Here is a 21770-nt window from a genome sequence, read left to right on the forward strand (position 1 = left end):
GGATACTTCAGCTCTGAAGCCGAAAAAGAAAAAACTTTTGCCAGCCGAGGACCAGATGTCAGAGGGATCGGCTCTGCCTGCTCCTGCGCATGCGCAGTCTCTTCTTGTGCAGCCGAAGCAGACAGAGCTGCCCGCAAAGCCGTCCAAGGCAACGGCAAAGCTGAAGCACTGTGCATTTGCAACGCAGAGCATGCAGACACCACCTAGGGCTCCATCAGGACTGAGCTCGGCGTCCCTAAACTCCTCGGTTCAGAGTTCTGTAGGAGGACAGACCAGCCCTTCACTTCAGGCACATTCACTCTGGCCCCAGTCATTGCTTCAAGACTGTATGCCTTCCGAAGGCAGGTCAGCCTTTCAGGACTGAATGGGGCTGCATTATTATGATTCTGACAAAGACCCCTGGCAATCAGGTGACTCCAGGGAAATGGACTACTCCCCCGAGGTCATGGCACGGAGAGATAAGTCACCATCATACTCCAATTCTACCCTGCAAATCAAATAGCAAATTATCAGGCGTGTATGTCAAGATACAACCATCTGTTGTGGGAAAGGCTATCGGAACACCTGGAGACTCTTCCATCCTCGCAGCAGGAAGCCATCCTTTCCTTGCAGCGGGAAGGGTGCAGTTGAGTAAGCAACTCCTGCACACCTCTCGTCACTCCACAGATTGTGCTGCTCGATTGTTGATAGGGTCTATTTCTCTCCAAAGACATGTGTGGCTCCACTCTTCAGGCTTGAACCCGGAAGCACGGATGCGTATTGAAGATCTGCCTTTTGATGGCATGGCCCTGTTCGGGACGCAGACGGATGAGACAACGGAGTGGGTGCAAAAGATGAGGAAGACGGCTAAGTCCATGAGCTTCTCTCCGTCTTCATCGAGTTCCAGATTCAATAAGCCTTTTCGTAGGCCTCAGAACTATGACCAGCCTTTTCATGAGTCCCGGTACTCTCAGTTCAATTCACAGTACAAAAAGCGTCAGTTCTCAACCACCAAGCCCAGTCAACAAAAGTCCAAGTCCTCTACCTTCCAAAAGAGATTGTGACTACCCCTGGGTCGGACCGCATTTAAGGCTTTACCTGGAACACTGGGAACATATCATATTGCATGCCGGGGTTCTACCATCAGTCGTCAAGGCTATGCTATAAAATTCATGGAACGGCCACTAGATTTGGGCAGGAGGATCATGCCTGTGAGCGCCATCCTCCAGGGAGAAGTCGAGGCCCTGCCACCCTGAGCCATTTTTGGAAGGGCAGTATAGACATCAATCAATCAAGCAAATAAATAAATAAGGTGGTTTCGACCTTTCATAGGTCGCAAGCCATTTCATTGCCGGTTTTCTTCCCTAACCCTTCTTCAGAACCAGAGCACAAGTGGCACACCCCAGATGTCAGACAGGTGTTAGCCTTTTATGTCCAGCGCATGGCACCTTTTAGGTCGGCCACCGCCTTGTTTGTAACCTATGGGGCACCGCGTAAGGGCCAGAGGGCATCATCCCAATCCATATCAGCATGGATTGCTCAGGCTATCAAACTGAGTGGCTAGTTTGGAGCCTCCTGCTCCGCTGAGAGCTCATTACACTAGAGCTGTGACTACTTCCACGGCCTTTGACAGAGGACTGTCATTGGACTCCATTGGCCAAGCTGCAACGTGGTCTTCGCCTTCATCCTTTATAAGGCATTATGCTCTGGACGTTCGGGACCGTAATGATGCGTCCTTTGGAAGATCAGTTTTGCAAGCTTTGTCTCAGTGATTCATGCACTTATGCCTCTCTTGTTGTGTGCATCTTCAATAAAAAGTGTTTATGTGACCGTTAATCCCTGCCTGCTTCTTTGTATGTCAGCTGCTAATGGATTATGGTCTTTTCCTGCTCTCTGGGCTCTGCTTCCCTCCTCCAAAGTCCTGGAGCTTGTGATGCTCCCATCTGTGTGATGGACAGAGACCACTTAGAAGAACTGCAGGCTGCTTACCTGTAACTAGAGTTCTTCTGGTGGTCATCTGTCCTGTCACGCACCCTCCCATCCTGCCTCACTGCAGAGCTTTTGAAACTGAGACTCTAGAACTGAGGAGGAGGGTGTGGATCTAGATGTAATTGGGAGGAGTCTATCAGAGAGCCACCAAAAAAAAAGATCTTGCGATTTTTTTTTAGAGGTTTCTTCTCACAGGCGTGAAGCCCATCTGTGTGACTGGACAGATGACCACCAGAAGGATTCTAGGTCAGGTAAGCAACCCGCAGTTCTTGTCCAACCCCTGCTCAGAGCAGGAAACTGGTACAGCATTCCTGACAGTTTTAAAACTCTGAGCAAAGAAGAGCCCATTACTGTACAAGGCAGACTATTCCATTGTTCCACAGTTTAAAAAAAGCAGTTTTGAAAAAATCCCTTCTGTTTAGACTGCATTTTCATCCTGCTAATTTCAGTCTGCGGCATCCCTAGTAATGGTGCATGCATGTTTCTTCCATTAATATGTCATCTATACACTGAGAATTCTAGGGCTAAGCTGTTCATAAGCTGGTATGACACATTAAGCTGTTCATCTAGACCTGTAGCAGCTGTTTTGAGAATTAATATAAAAGAGCAGTTTGGGGACATAGGAAGCTGCTTAATACTGAGTCAGACTGTTGACTACCAATGTGGAGGCAGTTCTTGGTATACACTGGGTTTTCCAGTCGAGAAGCCGCATTAACTACCCCCTAACTAAACTGGGTCTGTCTGGAGCAGCCAGTGTGCTAACTGAGATGTATGCTGGCGGCTTCAGCCTCCAGGAAGTTTCTCTCACAGGGCTTTTAAAGCCCTTCAATACAGTCTCCTCCAGAATGGAGGGGGTGCATTTACAAATCGGCCAGATTTATCCCAAAGTATTAATGTCAAAACAAAACAAAACACCCAAGAGCCAATGCCAACTCTCTGGGTGCAGTTCAGTTACTGTTACCCTAGCTTGCAAAAGGCTGCTCCACCTCCAAATGCAAATAGAGAATCACTTGTTTAAAAGTCTCCCCATGTCAAAATCAGCCTGCACATGGAAAGCGGAGATGATAGAGTGATGGAATATTTGGAAATGTAACCAAAGCACACATATGGACTGCATAGTACCACTTGCACAGGTTCTGTATGCCCTCACACACATGAACTCACTCATCTTGGCTATGCAGTCTCCAGTAGACTGAAACTCCAGTAGACTGAAACTCCAGTAGACTGAAACAGTAGACTCTGACTAGGACCAAAGCATGCAACTACAGGAGCATTTGGAAGTGGGATAATATAGTTTTGTGCATGCTTCCAGCATAGTCCTGGTACAGCTCAGATTTTATAGCCTACTAAAGACTGCAGAACCCATGATGCTACCCAATTGTGAATTGGTGTGTTTGCACATTTAAAGCCTGTGCACTGTTGCATAGAGTCATGCTATTGAAAAAGAGAGCAGGTGGAACTGATGTGAATACCCGGCTCGACTTGGGTCCGCTTTTAGCCAATCAAACAGACTCAAGGAAATCAATCAGAGGCTTTTATTGCTTCGCGATAGCAAGGTACCCAATGCAGCTCACGCTTCACATTGAATACAATGAGTTACAGCTAGAGATGTTCTTTTATACAAACAACAACATGAATGCAAAAAGGCTCTTGACCCTAATGCACATAGCAACTGTGACCTAACCCCTCTCAAGTACGCATGCATGACTTGACTATCGTCCATCAGGTGATTTCCCTAATATGGTTAGATCCTCTCTTTCTTCAGCGTTAGCATTTCAAGCGTTTCTCATGGGAACCTGGCTTGATTAGCATTACAATTGCTACTATGCCAGCTAGAGAGATAAGAGTAGTGGCAGCTATTGTTAAAGCAATGTTGCAGAGTTTGTGTCCTTGGGCTTTGCTGAGGTTTCTCTAAGTTAGAGCTTTTAGTTTCCTAAGCAAAAAGGAATTTCTTTGGTTCACTAAGCAATGGAGTAGCTTTGGCTTACTAAAACACATCAATTCCCCCCTGAAACAATTGGATCATCCTGAATCTTCAGGATGCTTCAGGACGCCCTCATTAATGCTTGTAAGGGTACGGATGTGTATTTAGGTCCCAAACTGTGGTGGGGTCTAAAAGCTTTCATAAACAAGTGGATTAAGGTTGGAATGCATTGCAAGCAGCAACATGTGATTATCAATAAAAGACAAATACATACTATAATTATGATTATCTTCTGTGCCCACAATCCCCAATTGGGTAACCAAGAAGTGAGCCATGCCCATATATCCACAGGGTTTTCCTTGCCCATGTTATGCCATATTTGAAGTTGATCTTTAAGATTTTGAACATGAGCAGCGATGGATCCAGTCTCATTGACATAAAAACAACAAACCTCACCTAGGACTGTGCAAGCTCCTCCCTCTTGAGCTGTGAGAATATCTAAAGCTCTACGATTCTGCATGACTACTTCTCCTAATGAATTTATCTCTGTGCCCATATCAGTTAAGGCTAACAGAGTCTGGTTAAATGAGAGTTCGATTTGTCTGGAAATATTAATTATAGCTTTTTCTAGTTGATTTACTCCTAACCTAGATAGTATGGTTCTTGTCCATTGATGGAACCTTGTGTTTCGTGTAGCTAAAGGATTTGGAACATAATTGATTTTGGCTTGTCTTCGTGTTCTGTGTAACAAGCTTCCAAGATTAAGAACTTGTGATGCATTAAGTGAAGGTTTCACATAAATGGTAGGTGCTAAATGGGCTGGTGCACATCTGCCTGTCCATCCTGGGGGTAATGCCCGATAGGCTCTGTTCCCACAGACCCAATAAAGGCCTGCTGCTGGTAAGGCAACAATTAAGTTGTTTCCTGAACGAGGTAAATTGGCATAATGGCTACACAAATCCACAATGTCTTTACCTGCATTGCTAAACAAATGCTTCCATGTTTTTGACACTTTCTCTGGATAAGCACATGCAATAGTCACCCAGATGTCAAACCAAGGCGTGTGTGTGTTAAAACTAGAGCCTTCACAAACATGATCAGTTTGGTTTGCCTGTTGACAAAGGCCAAGACCTTTTGTAAGATATATGGAAGAATTATAAAGGTTCAGGGCTTTTGAAACAGTGATCCACTCTGAGTCTGTGAAGTTAAGAAAAAGAAATTCTCTAAGAGAAGTAGGTATTCCTAAATCAAAAGGAATATGAAAACGTTCTAGTTCGTTCTCTCTGTGTTGAGAGAACCATGTTCCGTCCGTGCTGTTAAAGGACACTATGTGTGTACAGCTGTGGTAGGGATTCACTCCCAAAACCTTCCCTGTACCATTTCTATTTTCAATGCAGATAGGATGCAGGTCGTGGCTTGAAAGCTTAATATCCGGGATACCAAGGGCATTTCTGTTGAGAGTTTCCCTTTTAGTGTATCCATAGCGATTATAACTAATGCTTCTTCCCTGGAAGTGAATTGTTTCTCTGTGTTTTCCCCAAGACCAATATGTAGTGTAATTTGAAAAATATTGGGGCTGTTCTGTGGTTTGTGGATAAGTAATCCACCAGCCAAGTGTGACTGGAATGGCCACTACATTTAAAATATCCCCTTCTGTGCTTGCCATGTGACTGCATAGCCAGCAGTCATTTAAGTTGGCAATGTCAGCTAAAGTCTGTAAAAGTGGAGCGTGTGGGTGTTGAATTGACCATGTACACAAGAAATAACATGACAAACACCAAAAGATATACATCCTCCCTTTGTACAGGAAAAATTAAAAGAAGAGGGGGGGGGAAATATTGTTCTTTGCAAGAAAAATGTTTGGGAAAATTAAAAGTGTCCTTCATCCATTGCTTCCCACACTGCCAGAGTATCTTCAAGGGAAAGAGGCTCTGGTGGGGGTTTTGGTGGTGGCTGTTTGCGTAAAGTGAGTCTCAGGTCTCCACGCTTGGTCACTGCCCAGTTGTTGTTGTTGTCTTCTGGTTCCTTCGCTGAGGTAGGCACGAATCTCACTCGGGTGTGATGGGTCCAAGTCTTTGATCCAGAGAGACGAACTGCAGTTTGGGTCACTAGGAGCACTGTAAACGGGCCCGTCCACCGTGGCTTGAGGTTAGGCTTCTGCCATTTCTCAAGGTACACCTGATCGCCTGGCTGGAAAGGGTGTTGTGGTCCCTCTAGTGGCGGCCGTTGCGTTGCCTGTAAATGAGAAGAAAGAGAAGACAAGGCAGCCGCAATGCCAACTACATGTTGTTTCAGCAATTCTTCTCCCCTGACATGTAAGTCAGATACATCAGCAGATAGAGGATTTAGAGAACACACTCTCCCATACAGAGCTTCAAATGGTGAGAGCCCACTACGCCCCCGCGGTGTGATGTGCATGCGAAAAAGGGTCAGAGGCAAGGCGTCTGGCCATTTTAGCGATAGTTCTTGACATATCTTCCTCAGGGGTGTCTTCAAGATCCTATTTGAGGCCTCTACTCTCCCGGAAGAAGTGGGCCGCCAAGGTGTATGTAAATGATAGCGAATTCCCAAATGTCCCGACCCCCAGTTTTGGAAACATTTTTTGCTTTAGTAGAATCCTACAGTTTGTTCCAAATTCTGCTTCTAATACATGCCTTATAAGTGTGTTGTATGCAATGCAACTGGCCCGTGACAAAGAGACACAAATTACCATGCACTGTGGCAATAATATGGAAATAAAGGCTAATTTGGGAGTAGCTCAGAGTGTGAGCATCTCTGGTAATAAGCAAGCTTCAGCTCTGGCCGCCTAGACGGAAGTCTTGGCAGGCCCGGACAGATGACTTCAGCACCGTGCAGCAAACTCGTTACACCTGATTATCAAGTCTCACTTTTGGAACTTGGGAGTTCCCAGTTGCCAAGCACACTCAGATATCCCGGCACTGAGACAGCATCTCACAGTGTTTTTGTTTGGTTTTCTGGGGGTGACAGAGGCATTGTGTATTCACAGAATAGATGAAGCGTGTGACCATGAAAGCAATGCTTGCTGCTTTTTTCCCTTTCTTTGAGAAACTCCTTGGAAGAGCAAAGCCACGTTCTGTTTGAGAAATTCTCGTCAAGGGATGGACCAATTCATCAGGAAGCACCTGGCTTTCCTTAACACTTTCTGGAACAAATTTTTGCCCAGCGGCAGTCCAGATAACCAATCACTGGATTTCTGGGAGCCAGTCCCAGGATCTTTACATCCCACCCTGGAGCCGGACCCTGCAGAGCCCAATTTCTCTCTTTATGGCGTGTTATACGACTACACAGCCAAGAGTGCCGATGAACTGAGTGTCAACAGAGGGGATAAGCTCTGCGTTCTCAAAGAAGAGGGGGGCTATGTCTTAGCAAGACGGATTTCTGGAGAACCAGTCGTGGGCTACATCCCTGCCAATTATATCAGCAAGATCAATCAGGAACCTCCTGTCCAGCAGTCGTAAGTATCTGACTCTGTGGGTTGCTGGTCATCATCACTGAAGTTCTTAACATGTGTCTGGAACTGTAAAACATGGTTGCGGTGGGTCAGGTGGGAAATTTTCTGGGAGAGAAAGCACACAGGACAGGAAAGCTACTTTTGAGGACTTGCACAACTTTGCAAAAGGCTTCGGAGAACCTTGTATACCATTTTATTTTATTAGCATTCACAGGTGAAAACAGCAAATGGCTCTGGCAGCATTACTGAGACAATTAGCAATATGCCTATCAGATTTTTAAAGACATGGGGGGGGGGCATCAAGGTGCCCAAGTGGTCAGCAGCCCATGGAGGTGGGGAAGCACATCCTTCCTTGTTGTTGATTGACTGATTCCAGGGGCATAGCTAGGGGAGGGGGGCCTGGCTGCTGATGGCATAAAGGCACCTATACCTACATACATCAGAGAAAAGCAATGTTATTCCCCTAAGCAGTTTATAGGGGAAACTATTAGGATTGTCTCCCAGGTAAACAGTCTCAGGTTCCCCAAACAGAGTATCTTACTTTCCTTGGTTGTCCTACAGGAACTCAGAAGGGAAAAGATGGACAAGCAGACAGACATGTTTGTGGAACATTATTCATATAAATATACTTCGTGCATTCAAGGGCTGAGACCATGCACTGAAAATAAGTTATAGGGCTATGTTTCCGAAAGACTGGGTTTAAATTATTTCTGTCTCTCAACCTAGCCAGTTGCGAGGATAAAGAAACATCATCAAGTACTTTTTTCAAAACTGGAGCGTGCTGTAGGAATTATCAGCTAGAGCAGGAATTCTCAATCTTGGGTCCCCAGATGTGTTGGACTAAAACTCTCATCATCCCCAGCCACAGATGATGGGAGTTGTAATCCAACAACATCTGGGGACCCAAATTTGGGAACCTGGATACAGAGAAAACATGTTGCAATTTCCAGTTTTGTCATACCTCCATTTCCATCATGCCCTCCAACATCTGATAGAGGCAAACAAGAACTCTTCTCAGTGTGCCTAGGGGTGGAGCCCACCCACTCCATTTAGGATTCGTATCAGGGTGCTTATTATATGGCATGTGGCAGGGTTCATCCCCAGAACCTCTGAGCTCGAGTACGATGTGGGTACGTTGCAGTGTGTAATCTGGAAAACGCCCTGGAGTTCCTTTTAGTGCCAGTGGCTGAGCCCTGGCACACAGAAAGTAATAATTAAGAGCAAAGTGCCTTTGAGTCCATGCAGCGTGCATTTATTTCCCTTATCACCGAGTAAACAAAGCCGCATACCTAGAATTGGAGGGAAATGGTTAGATCAGAGGGTGTGGTGGCCCAGGTCACATTCTGAGTGTTTGGTTTGGTTTGGGGATAGGGAACCATTTTCTTATTTTTCTTTTTCTATGTAAGCCACTTTGAGGGCGGGGGAATTTGAGAAGCAATATATGGATCATAGTAATAGCTTGCCTCCTTAGACAGCCAGTGTGTTGTGTGTATGTATTTATTTATTGAAAATAAATATTTATGTCCCGCCCCTCCAGTACACTACTGCTTGGGGAGGCTCACAACATCCACAAAGCAAATACAATGTAAAGTAAAAGATTAATAAAGTTAAACAACTTAAAAGACCAGGCTGAAACCACATTTAAAATTACTTTTTTTTTTTGAAAAGTTTTAAATTAAAAGTTATTAACAGAAAGCTAAAACCTGAGAACCTACCGGCTGATATAAGCAGTAGATAAAACATTAAAAAGCTTCTTTTTAAAGATGTTTTTAACTGGGGTTGTTTTTTTAAACACCGAGGGAGGGAACAAAGTGAAGCTCTTCGGGAAGGTGTGGGAGGAGAGCTGGAGGCTATTCACACGATGGGGCAAAATCCGGCTAGCGGAGGCTTGCCCGATTTTGCCCCATCATGTGAGCCACCGGGCTCATCTGCTAGCCCAGTGGTTCCTAGGCGCAGGGGCATAACAAAGCTGGAGTGGGCCCAGAGACAACATTTTAAAATGGGCCCCTCGCTGATACACACACACACACTTCACATGTGACTTGTCTCTGGGGGGCCCCTCGAGGTGTGGGGCCCCCCAGGCAGCCGCCTCCCCTTGCCTAATAGTAGTTACGCCCCTGCCTAGGTGGGTAACCTGCCTAAGTACCCCTGCCCTTATACCAGGTTTGCTGAGCGAGTGCTCTGCAAACCCGGTTTTAATCGTGAGTAGCCGTGGTGTGGCTCAATACCAGTTGCAGGGGAGCAACAGCAGGAGAGAGGGCATGCACATACCTCTTGCCTGGGGGCTCCCCAGAGGCATCTGGTGGGCCACTGTGTGAAACATGATGCTGGACTGGATGGGCTTCCTTGGGCCTGATCCAGCAGGGCTGTTCTTATGTTCTAATGAGTGTAGAGTGTACACAGGTACAGATCTGTACACAGGTACAGTGACAGCCATTCACGTTATGCTGAACACAGTCACAGAAGTACACTTCCTATCTGTACCATGCATTTCAAGTGCCTGTATCCAGGTTCACTTTTAAAATGAACACAGGTACAGTCATTCACACAAACATATTTATGTGTGTAGAGACTTCTGTACACTCGTACAGCATAATGTCTGGATTTTGCTTAATTCGTGACACAGTTTCTCCAGATAGTGCTCTAAATCTGATGAACTGACAGTGTCTAAAATAAAGGTTTTGAGAAATGAATTTAATGTAAAAAAAAATTTGAGGTTAATCATCTCTTCTCCTCCCTGCTCAATTCATTTCAGCTCTAGTGTGAATTGATTGCATAGCATACCAAAAAGCAAGAAGTTGCACAATCTAATGTTTGGGCCCAGATTTTAGCACTAAAAATTGTCCGGTTGTTCATAAGCACTCGTGCACTTGCCAGAAGCTAAAGCAGACCATCAAAATAATAACTAATAGAACAAAGTAATTAGACTATAAAATCTTATATCCACATTCTGAACCAAAAAATACAGAATGTGGAACTGGAGACCCAGATATCCATAGGCCAAGATAAAACATAAACATTTGGATGATAACATTCCCACAGACATTTTGAGAATTTATGGTGTGAGCGTTTCCCTCACCAAATTAATTTCAGATCTCATAACTTCACCTGATTTTGATATGCAAGTTTCTGCCATCTTCCTAATTAAAGGTTATAGTAGGGGAAGAGGGAGTAATTATATGCATAAGCAACAAAGATGTGCTAAACAACCAGAATTCAACATGAAATAAAAACCCACCCACAGCCACAAGGTCAGTGAGCTGTGAGTGATGTGGTTGGGACATGTCAGTTTCAATGGCCAGGGGGACGCATGGAAGTTATGGGACCAGTTCCATGTGTGACTATTGTGGGACTTCCCAAACCTGCTAGATGAGGAACTGACTTCTGCATGGGCAGGTTGGTGTGGTGTTTTTCACAGTGAGACATCGGCGGCTTAAGTGCTAAGCCTGTGCATGAGTTGCACTGGCAATATGAGCATAGGATGCTTCTATATACTGAATCAAACCATCTGCCCATCTAGTCTGATATTATCCACTTTGCCCACTAGAGTTTCTGGTGCCCTAGCTGAAGTGTGACTTTGCTCCCCAACCCCAGCCAAGAAGTGGTGCAGAATTCCAGCTTTCACTTGAGCCATTACCTGGCCTAGCCTGACTTCTGCTCCCAGCTTGCATGCATTGGAGGGTAGCAGAGGCCTGCTTGACACCTGCCCTTCTTCTATTAGGAACTTAGAAACATAGGAAGCTGCCATATACTGAGTCAGACCCTTGGTCCATCTAGCTCAGTATTGTCTACACAGACTGGCAGCGGCTTCCCCAAAGTGGCAGGCAGGAATCTCTCTCAGCCCTATCTTAGAGATGCTGCCAGGGAGGGAACGTGGAACCTTCTGCCTGCAAGCAGGCAGGTGCTCTTCCTAGAGTGGCCCCATCTCCTGAGGGGAATGTCTTACAGTGCTCACATGTAGTCTCCCATTCAAATGCAAACCAGAGTGGACCCTGCTTAGTAAAGCGAACAATACATGCTTGCTACCATAACATACCAGGAGGACATCAGAATGTCCAGGAAAGATGCCGGGAGGGGCCTGCTTTCAGCGTTCCTCAGTCTTAATTGTATGGGCCAGTTCAGTGTGGGGTGGGGGAAGTTAGTACCGTCTGAATAAGTCCCATGTGGTGCCAATCAGGTGGGAAAGACCCAGAGGGTTGGCTGCACCCATCTGGCTGCCGCAGGGTTGCCAGCTGATCAGAACAAAACAGTCTGGCCTGCTTCTCTGCCTTTCAACAGCGTCTTGACAGGCAGGAACAAGCCAGCGAAACTCCAGCATGGAAATCACTTGCTCATGTCCTCAGACAGAGTTGCTGTTCAAGGCACAGGAGCACAGGCCAGATAAAACACTGGCAACCTTAGGGACTGGAATTGTTACATCGCAGGAAAGCACCACCCGCCTCAGCCAGTAAGGGGTGGGAGAAGTAGGGGGTCTTGCTACCAACCAAATTAGCATGCAGAGATTGCGGCCCTATGGCCTGTGAATATTTACTAGAAATGGCTGATGGGGTGTGTAGTGTTACAGAGCTGTAACACTGCACCCTGGAGCAGCTATGGAGTCAGAAGGCAGCCTCAACACTCGGGCAGCAGCAGAAGCAGCTTTTCTGCAGGCGTCCCATTGCCACAAATGGGGCAGATTGCCACAAATACAGGAAACTGCAGTAGGGCTGCTTCTTAAGCTGCCCATCCTTAACAGCATCAGGGCTACTTTCCACAGCAGCCCCAGAGTGCCGCACTGTGGCTCCAGGACGCTGCACACCACGTCAGTCGCTATTTATATACCTCTTAACAACAAAAAAGGGTTTGCAAAGCAGTTTGCATAGCCAAGGAATAAGTCGGTTTCCTGTCCCCAAAAGATTCCCAGTCTAAAAAGAAACACAAAGAAGTCACCAGCAGCAACCACTGGAGGGATGCTGTGCTGGGGATGGATAGGGCCAGTTGCTCTCCCCCTGCTAAAGATAAGAGAATCACCACTTTAAAAGGTGCCTTTGTCCTCGCCCAGCTAAGCAGGGAATTTCTTCAGATGTCAGGAAAAATATCTCGGTCATTCCATCAGTGCAACAGTTTTGGTCCACTTAAAACTTCTCCCGCAGAAGCACCTATGAAATGACTTAAATAAAAGCACAATTCAGACATTACTCTGTATGGGTGTTCAGATGTCTGCACACTTGTACACATGCTTGTGTGAGTGACTGTACATGTGTTCGTTTAAAAAGTGAACCTGGATCTAGGCCCTTCAAATGCATGGTAAACATAGGAAGTGTGCTTCTGTACCTGCATTTGGCGTAACATGTGAATGGCTGTACCTGTGTAAAGATCTGTACCTGTGTATATGGTACCCTTGTTGTACAAGTGTTGACTATGGCACGTGAATGGGATACCTGTGGGACTGAGGATAAGGTGTTCGAATCAACATCTGTACTTTTAACAGCTGCTCTTTAGGTGAAGCTCATTGCATTTCCACTTCTGGGGCAAATAGCTGCTGCAGGGCGGTGTGTGTGCAGGGCCGTAGGGAGGCTGGTGGTGGACAAGAGCAAGAGGACAAGAGCAAGGCCGCCGCGGCCCCCTAACCCCACCCCACGCGTCTGATTTCAGACACAGGGGGACAGCTAGCCACACGGGGGCGCAGAGGCGTAACTATAGGGGGCAGGGGGGGCACGTGCCCCGGGCGCCATCTTTTCTGGTCACGTGGGGGGCGCCGCCATGACCAATTTTTTTTAAAAAAAAATTAAATTTTTTGTTAATACAAATGTTTCCTGCTCAGTGCAGCAGCGCTGCAGCAGTCAAGGGAGCGCGTCGGTGCCCCCTTCCCCACGAGCGGTCCCTTCCGTGCCGCCTGCGCCCCCCCATTGCTTTGCTGGCGCCTGGCGGCCAGTCAGTGGCCTGGCTTGGCGGCGGCGGCGGGCGCTTGTGAGGAAAAACCTAAGTATAATGTAGTATGGTGGGGGGGCGCCATTTCAGTGCTTGCCCCAGGCGCCGTTTTCCCTAGTTACGCCTCTGCGGGGGCGTGGTCTCCCTCCAAAATGGGGCCGTGTGCCCTGTCTGAAAGGGAATCAGCCCACGCTGCATTGGGCACAGTGCAGGCCAATCTCCCTCCCAAAGGTGGCCACATGGCCCCATTTGGAAGGGAGATCGATCAGCCCCTCTGCGTTGGCAGCGAGACCAGGAGCGGCTCTCCCTGCCTTTAAGGCCATGCTGCCGATGCAGCGCAGGCCGGTTTCGGCAACAAATGGGGCTGCACAGCCCCGACTGGGACCAAAATAACGTCCCCCCGTGTCTGATGTCAGATGCGGGGGCGTGTCTGGGGCCGTGCTCATGGCCCCAATTGGTGGCGGCCCGTGTTCTTTGAACCCGTTCGCCCAATGGTGGCTCCCCTGGGAGTGTGTGTGTGATTTTTCAGCCCCAACAGATGCAAGGGGGAACATATCTTTTTAAAAACCCGCCCCAGAAGTCACACTCCCAAGTCAGTTCACACATAAACATACCCAAGCACCATTTAAAAAAAAAAAAAAATTGGTTTCCAGTCCATTTCCTTGTTAAGTCCATTGATCAGCAACATGACATATAGTTTAGCCCTGAGTGTCCAGCAACCATGTCCCAGCAGTAAGGGCTTCACAGTCATAGGAATGAAGGACTCGTGCTCAGGAAGGGGGAGTTCTTGATGGGAGGGGCAGGATGGGATGACCAAGGAATGGGCTGCGTCCTGAGCAATCCCTTTTCAGAGGCAGCCTGGGAATGAAGTATACACAGCAATTCCTTGCTCTTGTCCTTCAGAGAGAAGTGGGACTGGGGTGGGCCACGGTATTGTGGCATCTGAGGGGAGGCTCCAAGGTGATGCCTTGCCTGATGTCGCTGGTGGGGTCCAGCCCCATGTCCAAACTAACCCTTGCAAGCTTTAAATGTGGCTCAGAAGGCAGGAGGGGGGGAGGTTGCCCGCAACCCCCTTTTCTCTCCTCCCGCTTCTGGAAAGCTTTGCAAGGAGTGTGAAGAGGGAGATCCCTTTCGAGGCCTGTAAGGATCAGGTTGGTCCAAAGAGCTGCTTTGATGGAAGCAACAGAGGGCATCTGGCCACCCTTCTGGTGCCCCCCAAATCTGCTACCTGATGTGACCGCCTCACCTCGCCTTGTGAAAAAGACACACTACGTCTGATTTTCCCTCCTACGACAAAGAGTCACTGGGGGCGGGGAGAGTGGGAAATAGGGTTGACAACTCAATATGGTCTTGGAGCTGTCAGTGCCTGATCAGGAGAGAGATCTTGGGGTCGTAGTGGACAGTCCGTTGAAAGGGTCGACTCAGTGCGCAAAATCTGTGACAAAGGCAAATTCCATGCTAGGATCATTAGGAAGTGGATTGCAAATAAAAATGTTAATATTATAATGCCCTTATACAAATCTGTGGTGCGGCCACATCTGGAGTACTGAGTATAGCTTTGGTCACCGTATCTTGAAAAGGATATTGTAGAACTGCAAGAGGTGCAGAAGAGGGCAACCAAGAGGATCAGGGGTCTGGAGCACCTTCCTTATGAGCCAAGGCTACAGCATCTGAGAGCATGGCTGGCTCTTACCAGTAAGCAGATGATGCACCGCATCGGGGCACAGTCTGCAGGAGGGCATTGAGCCAATTAGTTGAGGTGTCGCTTCCCAACTGCGAGGTGCACCTGTGCAGTTAAGTCTCTTAACTGCACAGGCACGCCTCGCAGTTGGGAAGCAATGCCGGGCCAAGCAGCAGGCCATGACATTGCTCTGATATCTTCTGCCACCGGGGGGGGGGGGGTAGAAGGACACACATGCACTCCCGCAGCCATCCCCTCAGCCATGCGGAGGCTCGAATTGGCGGGAGGCGGCGAGAAGAAAATGGCCCCAGATGCAGTGATGATGGAAGAGGGAGGAGGAGAAGGAAGCGGCCGGCGGCCTCATAAGGGAGCTTGGCGAAGGGTGGGCGAAAATGGCAGGGAGGGAGGGAACCCGGTGGAGAGAGAAAGCGCTGTCGGTGGCGGAGGAAGCTGCCTCTGGCAGAATGTGGACAGGGACATCCAGAACAATGGGGAACTGACTCTCTCTCTTTTTCTCGCCAAGACTGCTCCATTCTCTCTCTCTTTCTCTCTCTCATTCAAGCCAAGACTGCTCCATTCTCTTCACTCAAGCCAAGACTGCTCCATTATCTTAAATACCCAGGGCCTAAGCTGTGTAGGGCTTTATAGGTTATAACCAGCACCTTGTATTTTGCCCAGAAGCGTATTGGTAGCCAAATAGCTCTTTAAGTATAGGAGTAATATAATTATAATTATATTATATACATATTATGTACATAATTATATTATATGCAATGTTATGTACATAATTAAGTAAAATCTTTGTGTATTAAATTTTGAATACACACTAATTGTAATTATTTTGAATTTTTATTTTTTACTATAAGTTGGGGGGGGCGCTCAACAGAATGTTGCATCGGGGCACCAGATCCCCCAGAGCCGGCCCTGTCTGAGAGTCTTTAGTTTCGAAAAGAGGCAACTATGAGGAAACATGATATAGGTATATAAAAAGGTGACTAAGGGGAGACATGATTGAAGTGTATACAGTTATGCATGGAGTGGAGAGGGTAGACAGAGAGAAATTTTTCTCCCTTTCTCACAACACTAGAACCAGGGATCACCCCATGAAACTGAAGGCCAGGAAATTTAGGACCAACAAATGGAAATACTTTTTCACATAGCACATCATTAATCTATGGAATTTTCTGCCACAGGGTGTGGTGATGGCCACTAGCTTGGATGGCTTTAAGAAGGGTTTAGATAAATTCATAGAGGACAGGTCTATCAATGGCTACCAGCCTAGTGGCTATAGGCCACCTCCCGCCTCAGAGGCAAGAGGCCTCTAAATACCAGCTGCAGAGGAGCAACAGCAAGAGAGAGGGCATGCACATACCTCTTGCCTGTGGGCTCCCCAGAGGCATCTGGTGAGCCACTGTGTGAAACAGGATGCTAGACTGTATGGGCCTTGTGCATGATCCAGCAAGGCTGTTCTTGTGTTCTTATGTCTACACAGACTGGCAGCAGCTTCTCCAAGGTTGCAGGCAGGAGTCTCTCCCAGCCCTATCTTGAGATGCCAGGGAGGGAACTGGGAACCTTCTGCATACAAGTAAGCAGATGCTCTTCCCAGAGCGGCCTCAAACTCTAAGGGGAATATCTTACAGTGCTCACATGTAATCTCCCATTCAAATGCCAACCAAGGTGGACCAAAGGATACAAATCCAACCCACACTTTGGGGGAGCTCCAGTCTGTGACTTATAGGCCTATTAGCAAAAAGACATGCTAAATTGCTTGTCTCATCCCTCTGAGTCTGCATGCCACCCTGACTCCCAGGAGGGTGGCAACTAGCACTCAGTTTAACAAATGCTGGTCAAGGGGACAACAAGAACATAAGAACAGCCCTGCTGGATCAGGCACAAGGCCCATCTGGGCACATTCCAGACCAACTGCTCAAAAGCGGAAAAATGCTCCATTCAGGCAAATCACTTTCAAAACATAAAACCCGAAGGGGAAGCTTTCTCGCGAAAACTAACAACCTGAAAAAACAACACCTTTTTTACACTGGATAAACAACGTCGTAGCACTAAATCGCAGTGATTAAATTCGAAACAAGGCAACCGACATATGAATGGCACTCTGGTGCTTTTGTCAGGACTGCAGTGTCATGACACAGGAAGTGCAGAAGCACACTTCAGAGATGTGTTGTGACCCCATTGCAGGGTCTAGTCTGGAAAGCGCCCTGGTCCAACATCCTGTTTCACACAGTGGCCAACCATAGGCCTCTGGGGAGCCTACAGGCAAGAGGTATGTGCATGCCCTCTCTCCTGCTGTTGCTCCCCTGCAGCTGGTATTGAGAGGCATCCTGCCTCTGAGGCTGGAGGTGGCCCACAGCCACCGGACTAATAGCCATTGATAGACCTGTCCACCATGAATCTGTCTAAGCCCCTTTTAAAGCCATCTAAGCTGGTGACCATCACCACATCCCATGGCAAAGAATTCCATAGATTAATTATATGCTGCGTGAAAAAGTACTTCCTCTTGTTGTTCCTAAATTTCCCAACCTTCTGTTTCATGGGGTGATTCCTGGTTCTAGTGCTGTGTGAGAGGGAGGGGATTTTCTCTCTGTCCACTCTCTCTACTCCATGCATAATTGTCTCCCCTTAGTTGCCTCTTTTCCAAAGTAAAGAACCCCAGATGTTGTAGCCTTGCCTCAGAAGAAAGGTGCTCCAGGCCCCCAGTCATCTTGGTTGCCCTCTTCTACACCTTTTCCAGTTCTACAATATCCTTCTTAAGATATGGTGACCAAAGCTGTATGCAGTACTCCAGATGTGACCACACCATAGATTTTTATAAGAGCATTATAATATTAGCATTTTTATTTTCAGTCCCCTTCCTAATGATTCCTAGCATGGAATTAGCTTTTTTCATTCAATGAGCTTTCAATAATTATGGAGAGAATTAACAACTATACCAGGAAGGGAAATTCAAGCCCTTTGTGCTGGAGGCCTCAGCATTTCCCCCAACAAGGATCACCCAAACCCAGGCTCAGAGATTGCAAACAGCCTTAGTTACTCTTGTGTTTACAGACACTCCTAATGCACATTCCTGCCTGTTTCCTGACAAGGCAAATCATGTTCAGGTGCACCACAAAGGAGATGCGTCAACAACACCACCCCCAACCTAGAGACTGCGGAGAGGCCTGAGCATGTATTTCTGTTGCCCCGAGAAAAGTAGGTGGTTGAGCGTTTCTTTGCCTCAATCTCCCGATGAGCATTCGTGGATTAAGCCATGCCATGGGCAAAGCTGCACAAAGGATTTGGCTGCAGTGCTATGAATGGAATGCCTTCAGAGCATCCAAAACAAGCAAAACATCTTAAGCAGCTGGGTTATTATGGATTAGGGAATGCATGATTGAGCCAGAGCATGAAATGTGACCCCAAGAGGGGAAGCCGGCCGGGAGCGCTTGGATATGATCTATGAAGAAATTCACACCCTTGAGAGTGAAGATCTGAATTCTTCCCAAGGGTTTCTGTTGAGAAACATAGGGAGCTGCTTTATACTGAGTCAGACCATTGGTCCATCTCATTCATTATTGTCTACACTGACTGGCAGTGGCTTTCCAAGATTTCATACAGTGTTCCTAAGCCCTACCTGGAGATGAATTTCCCATGAAATTGATTGCTGGGAAATTTAGGACCAACAAACAGAAGTATTTTTTCACACAACGCATAATCAGCTTGTGGAATTCTCTGTCACATGATGTGGTGACAGCCAACGACCTGGATGGCTTTAAGAGGGTTTTGGATAACTTCATGGAGGAGAGGTCTATCAACGGCTACTAGTCGGAGGGCTATAGGCCACCTCTAGCCTCGAAGGCAGGATGCCTCTGAGTACCAGTTGCAGGGGAGTAACAGCAGGAGGGAGGGCATGCCCTCAACTGCTGCCTGCAGGCTTCCAGAGGCATCTGGTGGGCCACTGTGTGAAACAGGATGCTGGACTAGATGGGCCTTGGGCCTGATCCAGCAGGGCTGTTCTTATGTTCTTATGCTGCCAGGGATTGAACCTGGACCTTCTATAGACAAAGCAGGTGTTCTGCCACAAAAGTGACAACTCCATCCTCAAGTATGTAAGAGCAACAGCAGACAAACCAGCTTCTGTTTTGAGGAATCAAGAGCCAGTTTTGCAGTAACAAGCATGACTGGTCTTCTTTGCTAAGCAGGTTCATCTTGATTTACAGTTGGATGGGTGACTATATGTGAGCGGTCTGCTGTACAATATTCTCCTTAGGGGATGGCGCTGTAGCCCAGGGGTAGAGAGCATTTAACGCACGCAGGGTCGGCTCTTACCAGTAAGCAGATGATGCACCGCATCAGGGCTCAGTCTGCAGGAGGGCATTGAGCCAATGAGTCGGGGCGTTGCTTCCCAACTGTGAGGCGCACCTGTGCAGTTAAGTCTCTTAACTGAACAGGCACGCCTCGCAGTTGGGAAGCAATGCTGGGCCAAGCAGCAGGCCACAACATTGCTCTGATATCTTCTGCCACCGGGGGGGTGGGGGTAGAAGGACACACACGCACCCCCGCAGCCATCCCCTCAGCTCGAATTGGCGGGAGGTGGCGAGAAGAACATGGCCCCAGACGCAGTGATGATGGAAGAGGGAGGAGGAGAAGGAAGCGGTCGGCGGCCTCATAAGGGAGCCTAGCGAAGGGGGGGCGAAAATGGCAGAGCGGGAGGGAGCCCGGTGGGGAAAGAAAGCACTATTGGGGGCGGGGGAAGCTGCCTCTGGCAGGATGTGGACAGGGACCTCCAGAACAATGGGGAACTGACTCTCTCTCTTTTTCTCGCCAAGACTGCTCCATTCTCTCTCTCTCTCTCTCTCTCTCTCTCTCTCTCTCTCTCTCTCTCTCTCTCTCATTCAAGCCAAGACTGCTCCATTCTCTTCACTCAAGCCAAGACTGCTCCATCATCTTAAATACCCAGGGCCTAAGTTGTGTAGGGCTTTATAGGTTATAACCAGCACCTTTTATTTTGCCCAGAAGCGTATTGGTAGCCAAACAGCTCTTTAAGTATAGGAGTAATATAATTATAATTATATTATATACATATTATGTACATTTTTATGAACATAAAAGAGCCCCTGGTGGCGCAGTGGTAAAACTGCCGCCCTGTAACCAGAAAGTTCGATCCTGACCAGGGGCTCAAGGCTGACTCAGCCTTCCATCCTTCCGAGGTCGGTAAAATGAGTACCCAGAATGTTGGGGGCAATATGCTAAATCATTGTAAACCACTTAGAGAGCTCCGGCTATAGAGCGGTATATAAATGTAAGTGCTATTGCTATTGCTATAATTATATTATATACAATGTTATGTACATAATTAAGTAAAATCTTTGTGTATTAAATTTTGAATACACACTAATTGTAATTATTTTGAATTTTTATTTTTTACTATAAGGCGGGGGGTGCTCAACAGAATGTAGTATCGGGGCACCAGATCCCCCAGAGCCGGCCCTGAACGCACACAAAAGGTCCCTGGTTCAGTCCCTGGCATCTCTAGATAGGGCTGAGAGAGACTCCTGCCTGCAACCTTGGAGAAGCCTCTGCCAGTCTGTGTAGACAATACTGAGCTAGATGTACCAAGAGTCTGACTCGGTATATGGCAGCTTCTTATGTCCCTCCTTTTTAAGGGCCATAGGGATGCATGGAGCTTCTGAATGACCCCCATTTGGAAATTCAACGCATTCCATGGTCATTAAGAATGAACCAGGGCTTTTCAGTGGGCATTCCCCATCTTTCATTTTGAAACATTCCCTAGAGCACCTACATACTTGCATGCAGAAGGTTCCAAGTTCCCTCCCTGGCATCTCTGAGATCGGATTGAGAGAGACTCCTGCCTGTAATCTTGGAGAGGTTGCTGCCAGTCTGTGTAGACAATACTGAGCTAGATGGACCGGTGGTCTGGCTCTGATATGGCAGCTTCCTATGTTCTCGTGATAACTCAACCATTTATTGCACCTCTGCCACCTGCCATGGTATGTTGTTTGTCCTAAGCAGTTTCCACATGGGTCAGGAGAATCATGTTATCCATCATAGCAAACCACCTTTCTCCCAGGGGGTTTCCACTGACATAGATAAAGTGAGATACCTGGACCACATGAAATATAAGCTTTATTCAGAGATTATATTGTGCCAGCATTCAGATTTATTTATATATTTAAAGTAAAGTGTGCCGTCAAGTCGATTTCAACTCCTATCACCCACAGAGCCCTGTTACATAGGAACATAGGAAGCTGCCATATACTGAGTCAGACCATTGGTCATGCATGGTGTGGAGAAAGTGGATAGAGAGAAATTCTTCTCCTTCTCACATAACATCAGAACCAGGGGTCATCCCATGAAATTGATTGCCGGGAAATCTAGGACCAACAAACACAAGTACTTTTTCAACAACGCATAATCAACTTGTGGAATTCTCTGCCACAAGATGTGGTGATAGCCAACGACCTGGATGGCTTTAAGAGAGGGTTGGATAACTTCATGGAGGACAGTGGTCTATCAACAGCTACTAGTCGGAGGGTTATGGGCCAGCTCCAGCATCAAAGGCAGGATGCCTCTGAGTAACAGTTACAAGGGAGTAACAGCAGGAGAGAGGACATGCCATCAATTCCTGCCTGTGGCTTCCAGCAGCATCTGGTGGGCCATTGTGCAAAACAGGATGCTGGACTTAGCTCAGTATTGTCTTCACAGACTGGCAGCAGCTTCTCCAAGGTTGCAGACAGGAATCTCTCTCATCCCTATCTTGGTGATGCTGCCAGGGAGGGAACTTGGAACCTTCTGCTCTT

The 21770-nt window shown here is 47.3% G+C and overlaps 2 protein-coding genes across 2 annotated transcripts in view; both read left to right on the forward strand.

Annotated features, from left to right (window-relative positions):
• The window catches only part of LOC128322324 (peroxidasin homolog), a 165787-nt gene that overhangs the window by 131962 nt on the left and 12055 nt on the right, over positions 1-21770 (forward strand). The gene's annotated exons all lie outside the window — the stretch shown is intronic.
• The window catches only part of SRMS (src-related kinase lacking C-terminal regulatory tyrosine and N-terminal myristylation sites), a 51737-nt gene continuing 35929 nt past the window's right edge, over positions 5963-21770 (forward strand). The window contains exon 1 of the mRNA XM_053243390.1: positions 5963-7367. Within this exon, the coding sequence (XP_053099365.1) occupies positions 7012-7367 (356 nt within the window). The 5' untranslated portion in view covers positions 5963-7011. The remainder of the gene's footprint in view (positions 7368-21770) is intronic.

The sequence above is a fragment of the Hemicordylus capensis genome, chromosome 4 (genome assembly GCF_027244095.1).
Source record: "Hemicordylus capensis ecotype Gifberg chromosome 4, rHemCap1.1.pri, whole genome shotgun sequence".
Taxonomy (NCBI): domain Eukaryota; kingdom Metazoa; phylum Chordata; class Lepidosauria; order Squamata; family Cordylidae; genus Hemicordylus; species Hemicordylus capensis.